Source organism: Magnolia sinica, chromosome 11 (assembly GCF_029962835.1).
Source record: "Magnolia sinica isolate HGM2019 chromosome 11, MsV1, whole genome shotgun sequence".
NCBI lineage: Eukaryota > Viridiplantae > Streptophyta > Magnoliopsida > Magnoliales > Magnoliaceae > Magnolia > Magnolia sinica.
The window spans coordinates 53,153,917-53,168,149 of NC_080583.1; the positions used below are offsets into that span (position 1 = coordinate 53,153,917).

The following is a 14,233-nucleotide window of genomic DNA, read 5'->3' on the forward strand; positions in this document are numbered from 1 at the left end:
GGGATAGAATTTAGGAGGAAATAAAAGAAAATTGAAGAAAATAGATAAAGAGAATTAGAAAAAGTTAAAAGAATACCTTGAAAAGAAAAAGTAATAGTTTAAAAAAAAAGAATTAGAAAAAGTTAAAAGAATACCTTGAAAAGAAAAATAATAGTAAAAAAAAAAAAAAAAAAGCTGGAATCACTCAATGGCTTCACACCAAAATTCAATCGTATGAGACTTTTCTTTACTCAAACCAACAAAGAATAAAATTTTATTTCCAATCAACCCTATGGCTTCACATGTCCAACCCTTTAATAGTGTTTTTGGAGTATTTTTATAAAAATACCCTTAGTACATATAAAATGTGTGAAACACCCTTATTTTAACTAAGTTATAAAATAAACTAAAATACCTCAAATAAATAAACACAATAACTAAACTAAGCCATCCCAATGGTACCATCATGTCCAATGAGTCCACGATCAAGATGGTCCATGGTCAATATCTAACGATTAAGATGGTTCGCAGTCACGATCCAATGGTCCAACACTCCCAACTAAGCAACCCACATGCATCTTCTTAATCTAGAGTTATCAAATATGTATGATCATAGATGTGTAGTCTTTAATGGGGCTAGAAACTTAAATTGGGCCCACTGGACCCCATGTAAGGATCATATATAGCCATAACGAAAGAGGAATAACTCTAATCTATTTCTGATAAATTCTAAAAGGAACTCGGATGTGCTCATCAATACTACTTGTAAGAAGACATGTACTATTGATTATTGATTGGCATGCCTTCATCTCCCTATTCAATTTCTCTATTTCTGTTTTAACATTGGAATTTGACTCATTTGTAGATTTGGAAATTTTAATGCTATGTAAAACGCGAGCGTCCTAATTTACTTTCAGTGAGAATTTCTAATACTATCCCTGAAAAAACTTCAAAATCTGAAAATATTCTGCCAAGCTCTCAAACCAAGAAACTGCCAAGAAGGAGATTTTGTCACCTAATACTTGCATTTATAAATTTCGCTTCAAAAATTAAGAATGTAATGACAACATGTTGGACTGCTATCATTTTATCCTTCCTAAATATGGATTTTGATCATACTAGCATTGTGTTATGGTTGAACTCTCGATATCGAAGGGAAGTTTCAAATATTCCCAAGGTAGTCATCTAACAAGTTTTGAAAAGTTTTTTTTAAATCAAATTGCTCTTGTTCTTGGATTAGTAGTTATCAAATATGTACGATTCTTTAGTGAAGAATAAGTTACGTGATATTCATTCATGAAAAAGTGACGTGGATGAAAGTTGTTATTAGGCCTATGGAATCTAGATCAAATCCATTAATTTTCTTTGTAGCCCTTTATTTATATGCAAAAATGCTAACTTCTTACTGACATGATCTCTTTGTGGCCCACAAAAATTGATAAATTATAACAATGTTCATTCGATACCAACTATTTTCTTGTGATGTGGTCAATGTGCCTGACGAATGTTGATAATGCTTCCAATCATAGCTTTCCATGAAAATTTGAAGTTAATGGATGGAGTAGATCCCGCACATATGTGATAGTGGACCCCACAAACGGTATCCTTATAGTGTTAAGGGTCAGAGTCGAGGTTGTCATGAGTTAAGGGTCGATGTTGTCAGGGTCAAGGTTGTCATATGTTAGGGGTTGAAGTTGTCATGTGTCGATGGCTGAGGTTATCAAGGTTGAGGTTGTCTTGTGTTAAGGGTCAAGATTGTCATGTGTTCACTACCTTCTCTACTAAAAAATGGATGAAAGGTATGAACTAAAACCGTAGCGAAAGAATCTTGGTACCATAGCCTAATGCCCACAATGGGGTGATCTGTTCCATCCACCTTGTCGGCCAGCTTGTTGTGGACCTAAAAAGTCATGGCTTTGGGCAAGGTCCACTTATAACAAACATCACAGTGAGTCTGGAAAGTTTTAACAGTGGGTGCTTCTGTCACCATTGTTTTCTATTATGTTCCCCACACGAGCTTTGGATTAGGCTGATATTTGGGCCATAGCCCTAAAATGACACAACAAAAAGGATGGGTAGCGTAGATTATACACATACATCAATGTGGGCCCCACGAGTTGGGCCTTGCTCTCTCTCAAGAAGGGCTTTCGCCCTCTGATGGTTACTGGGCATGCATGTAAAGCTTTATATATATATATATATATATATATATTATTTTTGTAATTTTTAGTTTATGTGGGGTGCATTTGCAAGATCCAAATCGTCCATTGGGTTTGCCAGCTCACGTGGGCCCGGAGAGCCCTACCTTTGATAGGTTATAATACACACATGTACCATAGTGGGCCTTAGAAAGTTTCAACAGTGGGTGCCATCACCGTCACTGTTTTCTATGGTGTTTCCCACCCAAGAGATGATTTTTGCTAGTACGGTCGAGGTTGTCATGTGTTAAGGGTCTGAGTTATGGTTATCATGTGTTACGAAGTTTTCATTTGTTAAGGGTTCGGGTCATGGTCGTCATGTGTTGAGGGTCGAGCTGGTTAAGGTATAGGTCATGGTTGTCATGTGAAGGGTCGACATTGTCATATGTTAAGGGTCGAGGTTGTTATGTTATAAGGGTCGAGGTCGTAGTTGTAATGTGTTAAGGGTCGAGGTTGTCATGTTGTAGGGTCAAGTTTGTGCTTATAATGTGTTAAGGGTCGAGGTTGTCATGTTGTACGGTCAAGTTCGTGGTTATAATGTGTTAAGGATTGAGGTTGTCATGTTAAAGGGTTGAGGTCATGGTTGTATGTTTTAAGGATCGAGGTCATGGTTGTAATGTGATAAGGGTCGAGGTTGTTATATTATAAGGGTCAAGGTCGTGGTTGTATATTATAAGGGTCGAGGTCATGGTTGTATTGTAGTAAGGGTCGAGGTTGTCATGTTATAATGGTATAGTTGTAACGTGGTAATGGTCCAAGTTGTCATGTGTCAAGGGTTGTGAGTCCTGCGGTGGGATAATGTGTTGAATCGACTCTGTCCATTGGATTTAGAATTTAATTTAATGTCATGGGCTAAAAAATGAGTTACATCCAAAAATTCTATAGCCCCCAATAAGTTTTCAATGGTAGGTTTTTAATCTCACTGCTTTATATGATGTGGTCCACATGAACCTTTGATATGCCTCATATTTGGGCTTATGCCTTCAAATGATCTTTCAAAATGGATAAATGGTGTGGATAAAATAAATACATCATAGTGGGCCCCACAGGACTATCCATATCTAGATAGGTCCGATTCCCGATCCGCGTCACATTACATTGAAGCGGTTTCTGAGAGAAGCTTCTCGAAGGCACTTTCTCATAGTACCATAAGCTATGTTGGGCCCATCCATGATGTTTGTAGGAAATCTACTCCATCAATTCATTTTGGAAGATCTTATTAAGACATGAGACAAAAAATTGGATAGATTTGAAACTCAGGTGGACCACACGACTAGAAATAGTGGAAAGGAATTCCCTATCATTCAAACTTTTCTAGGCTCCACTGTGATGTCTAAAGTGGCCCAAATGCTTATAAACACCTTAATATATGGATGGACTAAAAGAATAAAAATATTAGCCTGATGTAAAGCTTCTACAACCCCACGAATGTTTCAAACGTGGGTATACGATCTCCACTGTTTTATGTGGTGTGGCGATCTCCACTGTTTTATGTGGTGTGGCCCACTTGAGCTTTGGATCTACCTCGTTTCTGGGCTCATGTCATAAAATGTTTTGAAAAAACATGTGAATGGTGTGGATTTCACACAAACACCATGATGGGTTGTACTGTGTTTATCACATCTGAATCCGTCCACTTGTCACACGCTGGCAGCCTGGAGTAATTTCGTCCCAACCTCAAAAAATAAAAAAAATAAAAAAAATAAAAAAAAGAAAAAAAAAAGGAAAAAACAGGGGCGGTGGTGGGTGCGGGGCGGGTGACTATTGACTATTCGGGACATTTGTTTAATCCTTTTAATATTTAGGGCATTGTATGTCTTACATGTCCACGCATGTTTCAGTAGGCATGGATAACAGAAGAAGCATGCCATTTCTCTCTTTCCTCCTCTTCTTGATCTTCTCTCTTAAGGCCGACCTCTCCTATGGTTCAGATTCCATCACCTCAACTCAACATCTTAGTTGGCCCCATAACTTAACCTCCCAAGGTGGGACGTTTGAACTGGGTTTCTTCACACCAAGCAAATCCCAAAAATACTACATAGGGATCTGGTACAAACAACTCCCAGAACAAACAGTTGTCTGGGTAGCCAACAGAGAAGCACCCCTCTCAGACCCCTTCAATTCAATCCTAAAAATCACAGAAGACGGCAATCTAGTCCTCCTCAGCCCCTCAAATTTGCTAATCTGGTCCACCTATATAACATCCAAGACGTTGAATTCAACGGTTGCAGTCCTTCTAGACACTGGAAATCTTGTTCTAAGAGATTGGTCCGATCCGTTTGTCGTGCACTGGCAGAGCTTTGGTCACCCAACCCATACATTGCTGCCTGGAGGGTGGTTTGGATTGAACAAGGTTACAGGTGAAAGCCAACGTCTTACTTCGTGGAAGAACTCCGAGGATCCGGCCCCTGGGCCATTCTCTCTCTCCATAGACCCCGGCCGGATCACTCAGTATTATGTCAAGTTGAATGGGGAGATTTTTAAATTATCCTCCCAAATGGAATCAAATTATTTACACGATTTCAGCTTCAACGAAACCGAACGGGAGGAGTACATCACTTACACGGTGAAAAATGCTTCCACCCTTTCAAGAGTCGTGTTGAATCTTACAGGACAGATCAAGCATCTTTCATGGCGGAAAGACTACCAAGAATGGGATATGTTCTGGTTGCTGCCGGTATCTCAATGCCAGGTTTATAATCTTTGTGGGACCTTCGGTAGCTGCAATGAGAACAGCATGTCCTGTACGTGCTTGCCTGGCTTCGAGCCGAAGTGTCTGAAGGATTGGAATTTGGGGAGTTGGTCGGACGGATGCATGAGGAAAACCAATTTGGGACGTGGGAAGTTTGAGTCGTTTGATGGTGGGAAAGACAGTGAGAAAGACGGGTTTTGGGCTTTGTCTGACATGAATCTTACTGACGGATGGAGATCGTTGGCAGTTGGGAGCATCCAAGATTGCGAATTAGCTTGCTTGAATGACTGTTCTTGCACTGCGTATGCATTCAAGAGCGGGTGTTTGATATGGAATGGAGATTTGGTGAATCTCCAGCAGTTACCTGCTGGAAATGTTGAAGGTATGACTCTTCATGTCCGTCTTGCAAGCTCCGAACTGAAGATTTGGAACAGTCGGAAGGGGGCAATTACACGGACTGTTGTAGTCGCAGTTGCGGTGGCTGTTTTTCTATTGGGTATTGTTCTGTTGTTTATTTGGAGGCGCCAGCGGCAACAGGATATAGTACATCCAGATGCAGTTCAAGGCTCTTTGATCTCGTTTAGTTACCAAAGTCTACAGATTGCAACAAAGAATTTCTCAGAGAAATTGGGCGGCGGAGGTTTCGGTTCTGTTTTCAAAGGGACTCTGTCTGATCTAACGACGGTGGCAGTGAAGAAGCTTGAAGGGCTTCAACAAGGAGAGGAGTTCCGGACAGAGGTGAGTACGGTCGGGATGATCCAGCACGTTAATCTCATCCGCCTTCGTGGGTTTTGCTCGAAAATGGCTAAAAGGCTGCTCGTATATGATTACATGCCGAATGGGTCTTTGGATTCTCATCTGTTTGGTAAGAATTCCAACGTCCTGGATTGGCCAACGAGGTACAAGATAGCAATTGGGACGGCAAGAGGAATAGCTTATCTTCACGAGAAATGCCGAAACTGTATTATACATTGTGATATTAAGCCAGAAAACATACTTCTGGATTGTGAGTTCTGTCCGAAGGTGGTAGATTTTGGCCTTGCGAAGCTTTTCGGGCGGGAATTCAGACGGGTTTTAACAACGATGAGAGGAACAAGAGGCTACCTTGCACCTGAATGGATTTCAGGTCTGGCAATCACACTGAAAGCCGATGTCTACAGCTATGGGATGATGGTTTTTGAGATCATATTAGGGAGGAGGAATACCGAGCAGCTGGCAGTTGGGGAAACAGTGTTTTTCCCGATTTGGGCTGTGGGTAAAATCATGAAAGGTGAAATCCATTGCTTGTTGGATTACAGATTGGAGGGAAATGCGAATATGGAAGAGCTCAGTCAGGACAACGAGAACGACAGGCCGTCGATGGGGCAGATTATTCAAATGTTGGAGGGTGTTTTAGAGGTGAACGTGCCACCCGTGCCGAGATCACTTCAGATTCTTACAGAAAATGAGTCTTCGTCGTCTCAAGCGTGGAGCATTGCTTCGACGAATACGCGGTCCGAAAGCACGTCGTCAGGAAGATACAAGGAAACGGATCAGCTAGGGAGCCTGCCACTAGCCAGTGGCTAGTGTCAGTGCTCTGTGGGCCCCACCCTTATGTATGTGTTTCATCCATGCCGTCCACCAATTTTTTCAGATCATTTTATCGCATGAAACTAAAAAAAAGGTAGATCAAAATCTGAACTGGATCACACAGTGTTGATTGAACTCCCACCATTAAAAACTTCTTCGATGCTACAAAAGTTTTGGATCAAGTTTTTTTCTTTTCTTTTTTTCCATTAATCCAGGTCTTTATGACCTAATCAAAGGGTTGGATGTCATATAAACACTACAATCAACCCTAGGAGGTTTTAAATGGTGGACATTCAATTGCTACTGTTTTCCACCGGTGTGGTCCACATGAAGTTCATATCTGACTCATTTTCGGGATAAAACTCTAAAATGATCTTTAAAAATGGATGGACGGTGTGGATAAAATACATAAATCACAGTGGGCCTGCAGAACACCAACCACTAGCCAGCAGGCTAGTTCAACGCAATCTCTGTCGTCTTCTTCGTACACTGTAACAAAAGAGACGGAAAATCTCTAGAATTACGGTAATAAAAAGAGAAATCCTATCCCTACTAGTAAAACCGTGGTTGTTTATATTTGGATAGAAAATTCAGATGGTCAATATTATCGTCTCATTATATTTTTAAAAATCTTGATTAATGTATAAGTAATTAATGTTTATTTAAAAGGTCACCATCATTTAGAAAATGATAATGGTCTAGCCTAGACTTTGGTCATCCATGAGAAATTACGTATGCTTTGGGCTATATGATGTCAAAGATATATGGCCCATCATGATGTATGTGTTTTACCCATGCCATCTATCCATTTTGCTAGATCATTTTAAAGCCTATGTGGCCCATCATGATGTATGTGTTTTATTCTCGCCATTGTTCATTTTATTAGTTCATTTTAGAGCACTAGTCTTAAAATAACTCAAGAAACAGTGGAAATTAATCAGCATATTATTCAAAACATTTTGGGAAACTGAAGTTTTGGTTCAAGTTGGTATTTGTGTTTTCCATTCATCCATCGTGCCTACGTGACCTTATCAATAGGTTAGATGGACAATACACATCACAGCGGGCTCTAAAAATTTTTTAATGGCCGTCCTTTAAGTAATATGATTTTTTTTAAACAGCGTTGTCCTTATCCTAAGATTCATATCTGGGCTCATGCCCTAATGAGCTATCAAAATGAATGAATGGCCTAGATAAAATACATACGTCATTGGGGGGTCCCATAAAGCTTGGACACCAGCTAGCTCGCTGTCACTAGCTAAATGGAGGCTAGAAATTATGTGATACATGACACACCAATTGCCGGCTGCATGTATCACAAATTTATTTGGCTAAAGTCTTCCGTGAGTACGATGGCCGCGGTAAATGCGCCGGGATTCTCTCTTAGAAAAATAAAGATTCTTTTATGTGAAAATGGGACCCGGATTTCCTGCAAAGCCACTTTGCAATAAGTTCCCGCATTGGGAACCTAGATGGGTCTACCGTGATGTTTGTGCGAAATCCGCCTGGTCCATCTGTTTTATGAGATCACTTTAAGACATGAGGTCAAATTGAGCATTATATAGGACTTGAGTGGCTTGTAGTAAGGGAAAATGTGGGTAAGGAAATTCTTACCATTAAACCTCTCTAGGGTCCTATGTAAATATCTCTGGGTCGACAGTGATATATTTACATACCATCTATGCCGTTCATAATGCCATTTCTACTTGGATGAACTGAAAACATGAATATTAGCTTGATTCAACACTTCTGTGGCCCCACAACTATTTTGACTGTGGACGTTTAATCCCCACGTTTTTGGCCCACTTAATTATTAGATCTAACTCATTTTTAGCCTTGCTTCCTAAAACGATCTCACAAAACATATGGGTGGATTTCCCACAAACATCATAGTGGCCCCAACTAGGTTCCCATCGCAGGAACTTCCTGCTAAAGGCTTTTCAAGGAATCTGCTCCCCTTTTTATGTGGGCGTGAATATATATATATATATATATATATGGGAAATGGTTCTATGCGGTGGAGCTCATGGGAACTTCCCATGAGGTTGAGCTGTGTGGGCCCCACCATGATGCGTGCCGAACATCAACACCGTGCATTAATTGATGGGTCCCCTTTAAATGATGGGATATACCAAAAATCAGCCCAACCCAGGAGGGCTATACCATCTAAAATAATGTGAATACATGAGTAAAACATATAAAAGCACTTGGTGGGGCCCACCTAAAATTTGGATGTGTCTGAAACTTGGTTTGACCCCTCATACAAGTGGGACACACATAATGGATGGGCTGAATTTGTGAACCACACCTCAGTGGACCCAACAAATCATTATGAATGTTTTAATGGGAGGATAGCCCCTCTCAACTTTTGTATGTGATGTGGCCCAGACAAGTCATGGATTGACTTGATTTTTAATCACGAGGCCCATCAGGGAATGTTGTATCTAACTGATGGGGTAGAAGTTCAGCACGCATCATGGTGGGGTTCACACAACTCGACTCATGGGAAGTTCCCATGAGCTTGACCGCACGGAACCATTTCCCTACACACACTACTATGAGGTCGACCTCATGGGAACTTCCCATGAGGTTGAGCTATGTGGGCCCCATCGTGATGTGGGTCGAACATCAATGTCATGTATTTTGATGGGTCCCCTTTAGGTTATGGGATATCCCAAAAATCAGCCGTATACAAAACTCAGGTGGACCATCCCATCAAGAACCTTGTGAGGGCATGCCTAGAACATATAAAAGCACTTGGTAGGGCCTACCTGAGTTTTGGATGCTACTGAAACTTTGTCCGACCCCTCATCCAAGTACGACACATGTAAGACCCATATCCTAGTCCGTACCGTTCCGTTAGCTTCCGCGGTCTTTCCGGTCAAATTCTGGCAACCTTCGCACCGTATTCGACAATTGCATGCAATCCTAAACCAGGTCCCGCATACCGAAGTCGGCTCGAACCGAAACTTGTATCATAGCAACCGTGCCGTCGCCACTGTTCCAACGCCGCGACTCGCGCACTGAACCAATACCCAGGCTAGGAGATGTGGGCCTGCGTTCATTCCAAAGAAAACACCGCGCGTTACGGATTTCGAGGGAATCTCTACGAAATGTCCCATCAATCAATCAATCACTCATGTCAAGTACAAGTCAAGTCACACCTTACCCAATTATAACAACCCATCCCTCTTTCTCCACAAAGTCAACTCTCTCTTTCTCTTCACTTATTCCTCTTTTCTCAAAATTTCAACCCAACCCATACCTCTCCTTACATCACCCATCACCCATCACACCTCGCCCATCCATATCACTCCCATCACTTCTCTCTCTCTCATTTCTCAAATCTCCCAAACAACAAAAATTTCACACGTCCAACTCCTCTCTCCCAAACCACAAGTGTGGTCCACCTTCTCATCTTCCATCTACACCCTCTCATCTCTCATCCACACCATCAATCTCCCATCAACCTCCATCAAAAGGCAAGCTAAGGAGCATTGGAGTCTAAGGGACCAAGAAGAAGGAAGATAAGGTGGGTGATCTACTGTTGTTTTCAATTTTAAGGGCCACTTGTTGTGGGACCCACTTGATGTATGTGTTGTATCAATGGAGGGCCCATAGTGGCAGGGTCCCTCCTCTCTATCACCGTATGTCTCTCTCTCTCTCTCTCTCTCTCTCTCTCTTTCCCCTCCCTAGAATGAAGTGGGCCCTACCAAATCATGTTAAATCCACTCCATTCATCAATGGTGAGGCCCACCACATTTTAGGCAAAAATCCACAATCCGGTGGGAATATATATATATATGGTATATTATACTTATATTATACTAATATATAAATATATATATGTATATATATATATAGTTGGTGGGCCACGTCCATGTGGGACCCACTACAATGCATGTGTTTGCGATGCTAACATGGAGTGTGTATACTGACATGGGTGTGTACTTGTAAAAGAAAAAGAAGAAAAGAGAAAGAAGTGATGGGCCACTCATGTAGGCCCCACCTTGATGTATAAGTCAAATCCAAGCCGTTCATCCTCTTCCTCAGATCATTTTAGGTGTTGAGCCGGAGGATGAGATCAATCTGATAATCAAGCGGGCCATACCATGGGAAATAGTAATGTTTACCGTTAAAACCCGCTTTAATGTTTTTATTCGCTAAAAATATGCTACATATCGGGCTTGTTTGGATGGTCTTGGGATATGGAAGCCAATGAGCAGGGCGGATTTTTCTGATGAGGGCCTCACCTGTGAAAAACCGTGAGAAAACGGTTTATATATATATATATATATATATATATATATATATATATATATCAATGCAGCAGCGCTGCCGCTGTCAGCATGCAGCAGGCGCTGCCTGCGGCTGACGAGCGGGCAGACGGGCTGGGGCTCACGGCCCCAGCTATGGGCCCCACGTGATGCGTTTCAAACATCAACACCGTGCGTTTGGTGGGCCATCCTCCTGGCTACGGTCCACCCAAAAATCAGCCGTATATGAAACTCAGGTGGGCCATACCATCTAAAATCATGTGAAGACATGCCTAAACATATAAAATTACTCGGTGGGGCCTACCTGAAATTTGGATGCGGCTGAAACTTGGTCTGAACCGTCAATCTAGTGGGACACACATAATGGGTGGACTGGATTCGGGGACCACATTCTAGTGGCCCCCCCCTGGTCCACGTGACTTTATCAACAGTTGGATGGCAATAAACATTACCGTGGGCCCATGGTCCACGTGACCCGTGAACAGTTTGGATGGTAAACAAACATCACAGTGGGCCCTACCCAAGGTCCACGTGACCTTATGAATAGGTTGGATTGCAAATAAATATTACAGTGGGCCCTACCCAAGGTCCACGTGACCTTATGAATAGGTTGGATTGCAAATCAATATTACAGTGGGCCCTACCCAAGGTCCACGTGGCCTTATGATCAGTTGGGTGGAAAATAAATCTTATGTTGGGCCCTAGGTTGGGTGGAAAATAAACATCATCGTAGGCCTCACTTGGGACCAACTTAAGTATATATTGTGATCCACACCCTCTATTAGTGTGGGCCCTACCATGATGCATATGTTTCATCCAACTGTCCAATCATTTTGAAAAATATTTTAAGGCCGTGTGATAAGGCCCATCTTGGTGTGTTTGTGGGCGGTCCGCTGAGGCCCACCTTGATACATACTAGGCCCACCTTGATTTGTATAAGGCCCTTATTATGAGGCCCATTGTGATGTATGCAAGGCCCATGTGACTAGGCTCATCTTGATGCATTTGTGGCCCGTCGTTGAGGCCCACCTTGATATATATATATATATATATATGAGACCCATGTACGAGGCCATTTGATGTATTAGAGGCCATGGGTCGAGGCCCAATAAGATGTACATAATGTCCCTTGTAGTGTGACTCCACCATAGCATATGTATTGACATTCATAACAGGCCACGCCTTGGGAGCAATGCTGGTTTGACGTCCACATTGAATGGATAATGTTGGTTAAATGTCTGCATTATAACTCTCCCTAAGGCCCACTGATAGGCCCATACTTGTGGTAAGTAGGCCGTCTAGGCCCACCTCCGTTATACACAGAGCCCATCTCTTTATACATATTTAGTATAAATCCATGATCATACGCATCATATGTATGCCTGATATGAGGAGTGACCGATCATAACATATGCCTTCGGGCAAACTGTTTATGGGCTCCCTGATAGGCGGAGTTGCCCCATATAAGTGCATAGTATACGCAAGACTGTTGCATGACTGGTAGTGTGACTCATGCACTTGCATTTGTGTGATTGTAGTTACTGTATGCCCTAGTGACATCAAAGCCATAGCCTCCACAGACACATCGTGGATGACAGGATTGGATACTGAAAATATTTGGTTCTAATATACTGGCGCCATAGATGTCTCTGGGTGAAAATCCCTAAACTTGATGGTACTAGAGGATGACTCCAATGTTGAGACCGGGTGGATACACGAGCACACGAGGGCCGTATACCAGTAGATCGCATCTCCCACTGTGTCGTTGTCAGTTGAAAAGGAGTGTGACCTTACCCGCCTGAGTGAGGGGGCAATTTCTAGGTTGAGTTTGACCAGCTTGAGGAATCGGTCCGCTATCGACGAGCCGGGCCCGATATTGGCAGGCGGATAGTGAGGTCTCTTCCACCCTCCCAATTGTGCGTCCGGATAGGGGCGGCAAGCTGGTGTAGAGTGTACTTGACCCCGATGATTATCCATACTGAGAACCGCACTGATTTGATGCTCTAGTGAGGACTGCATTGATATGTGGATGAGGATTGACATGCTTGACTTGCATTCTGCATTGCATGGCTTTGATGTGGCCAATCGCATTCATGTTTTGCACCGCATGGCCTTAGTATGGCTGATTGCATACATGTGTCCATCAGCATGATCCCACATTTCTCTGACCTTGCATCCTGAGCACGCTCATATTGCGCACACACTTACACCACCCTCTAAGCTTTCTATAAGCTTATGCACGATTGATGCGTGCAGGTGACGCCAGGTCGTAGCCATAACGTAGCAGCAGCAGGAGTATGCGGTCGAGCCTTTGGAGTTTTTGTTACTTGCATTATCTTGTATTTCCCTTCAGACGCATTGTACTTAAAGTTTTTGATCATAGTGGATTTTGTGATGGTATTCTTGTGTTTATTGTTCGTGGGTTATGCTTTTGGTTATGCTCATTACGAATCAAATGATATTAGAAATCCTCCTTGTGGGATCCTAGGATCGGAACCTGGTAAATGGATACCGGGAGCCGAGAATGGGGTTCTACGGAGGCTGTCGGCGCTAGATTCGACGATCAAAAATTTTGTGAGCCCGGTTTCCGAGTTCGGGGCGTGACAATACACACAATGGATGGGTTGGATTTTTGAACCACATCTTAGTGGGCCCAATATTTTATTATGAATGTTTTAATGGGAGGGTAACCCCTATCATTGTTGTATGTGGTGTGGTCCACCTAAGTCATGGATTGATTTGATTTATAAGCCTGTGGCCCGTCATATAATGCTGTATCTAACTGATGGGGTAGATGCTTGACCACATCGTGGTGGGGCCCACACAGCTCAACCTCTGGTCAAGCTCATGGGAACTTCCCATGAGGTCGAGTTGTGTGGGCCCACTGTGATGCGTGTCAAACATCTACCCCATTAGTTAGATGCACCATTCCATGGTACGCTTAGGGTTTAAAAATCAAGTCAATCCATGACTTGTGTTGGCCACACCACATACAAAAGTTGAGAGGGGTTACCCTCCATTAAAACATTCATATTTATTTGTTGGGCCCACCAAGGTGTGGTTCACAAATCCAGCCCATAAAGTGCTTTTATATGTTTTAGGCATGTCTTCACATGATTTTAGATGGTATGGCCGTTCCGTATATGGCTGATTTTTGGGATATCCCATAATTTAAAACGGACCCATCAAATGCACGGCATTGATGTTACACATACATCATGGTGGCGCCCACACAGCTCAACCCCATGGGAAGTTCCCATGAGCTGGCGCGACCGCATAGAACTTTTTTCCTTTCCAGGGGTGAAACTAATTTTTGGAATCCCTGACACAAGCCATTGAGCATGGGAGAAGATGAGGGGTCCCACCATCATGGGCCCATCAAGTGGTGATGGGACCTATTATCAAGCGATGATTGGGTCTATTATAAGGGAGATCTAGTTTGTTTATTCGTTTTGTAGAGGTGTGGATGAATAAAAGGAAAAAAAAAAGAGCCTAATACAAGTTTTCTATGAGTCACA

General features: G+C 42.5%; 1 protein-coding gene across 1 annotated transcript; it reads left to right on the forward strand.

Moving 5' to 3' along the window:
* Nucleotides 1–4,215: 4,215 nt before the first annotated feature.
* Nucleotides 4,216–6,482, forward strand: LOC131218373 (G-type lectin S-receptor-like serine/threonine-protein kinase At2g19130). Its single transcript, XM_058212982.1, has one exon. The coding sequence runs from the start codon at nucleotides 4,675–4,677 to the stop codon at nucleotides 6,433–6,435; it is 1,761 nt and encodes a 586-aa protein (XP_058068965.1). The 5' UTR covers nucleotides 4,216–4,674; the 3' UTR covers nucleotides 6,436–6,482.
* Nucleotides 6,483–14,233: the final 7,751 nt, after the last annotated feature.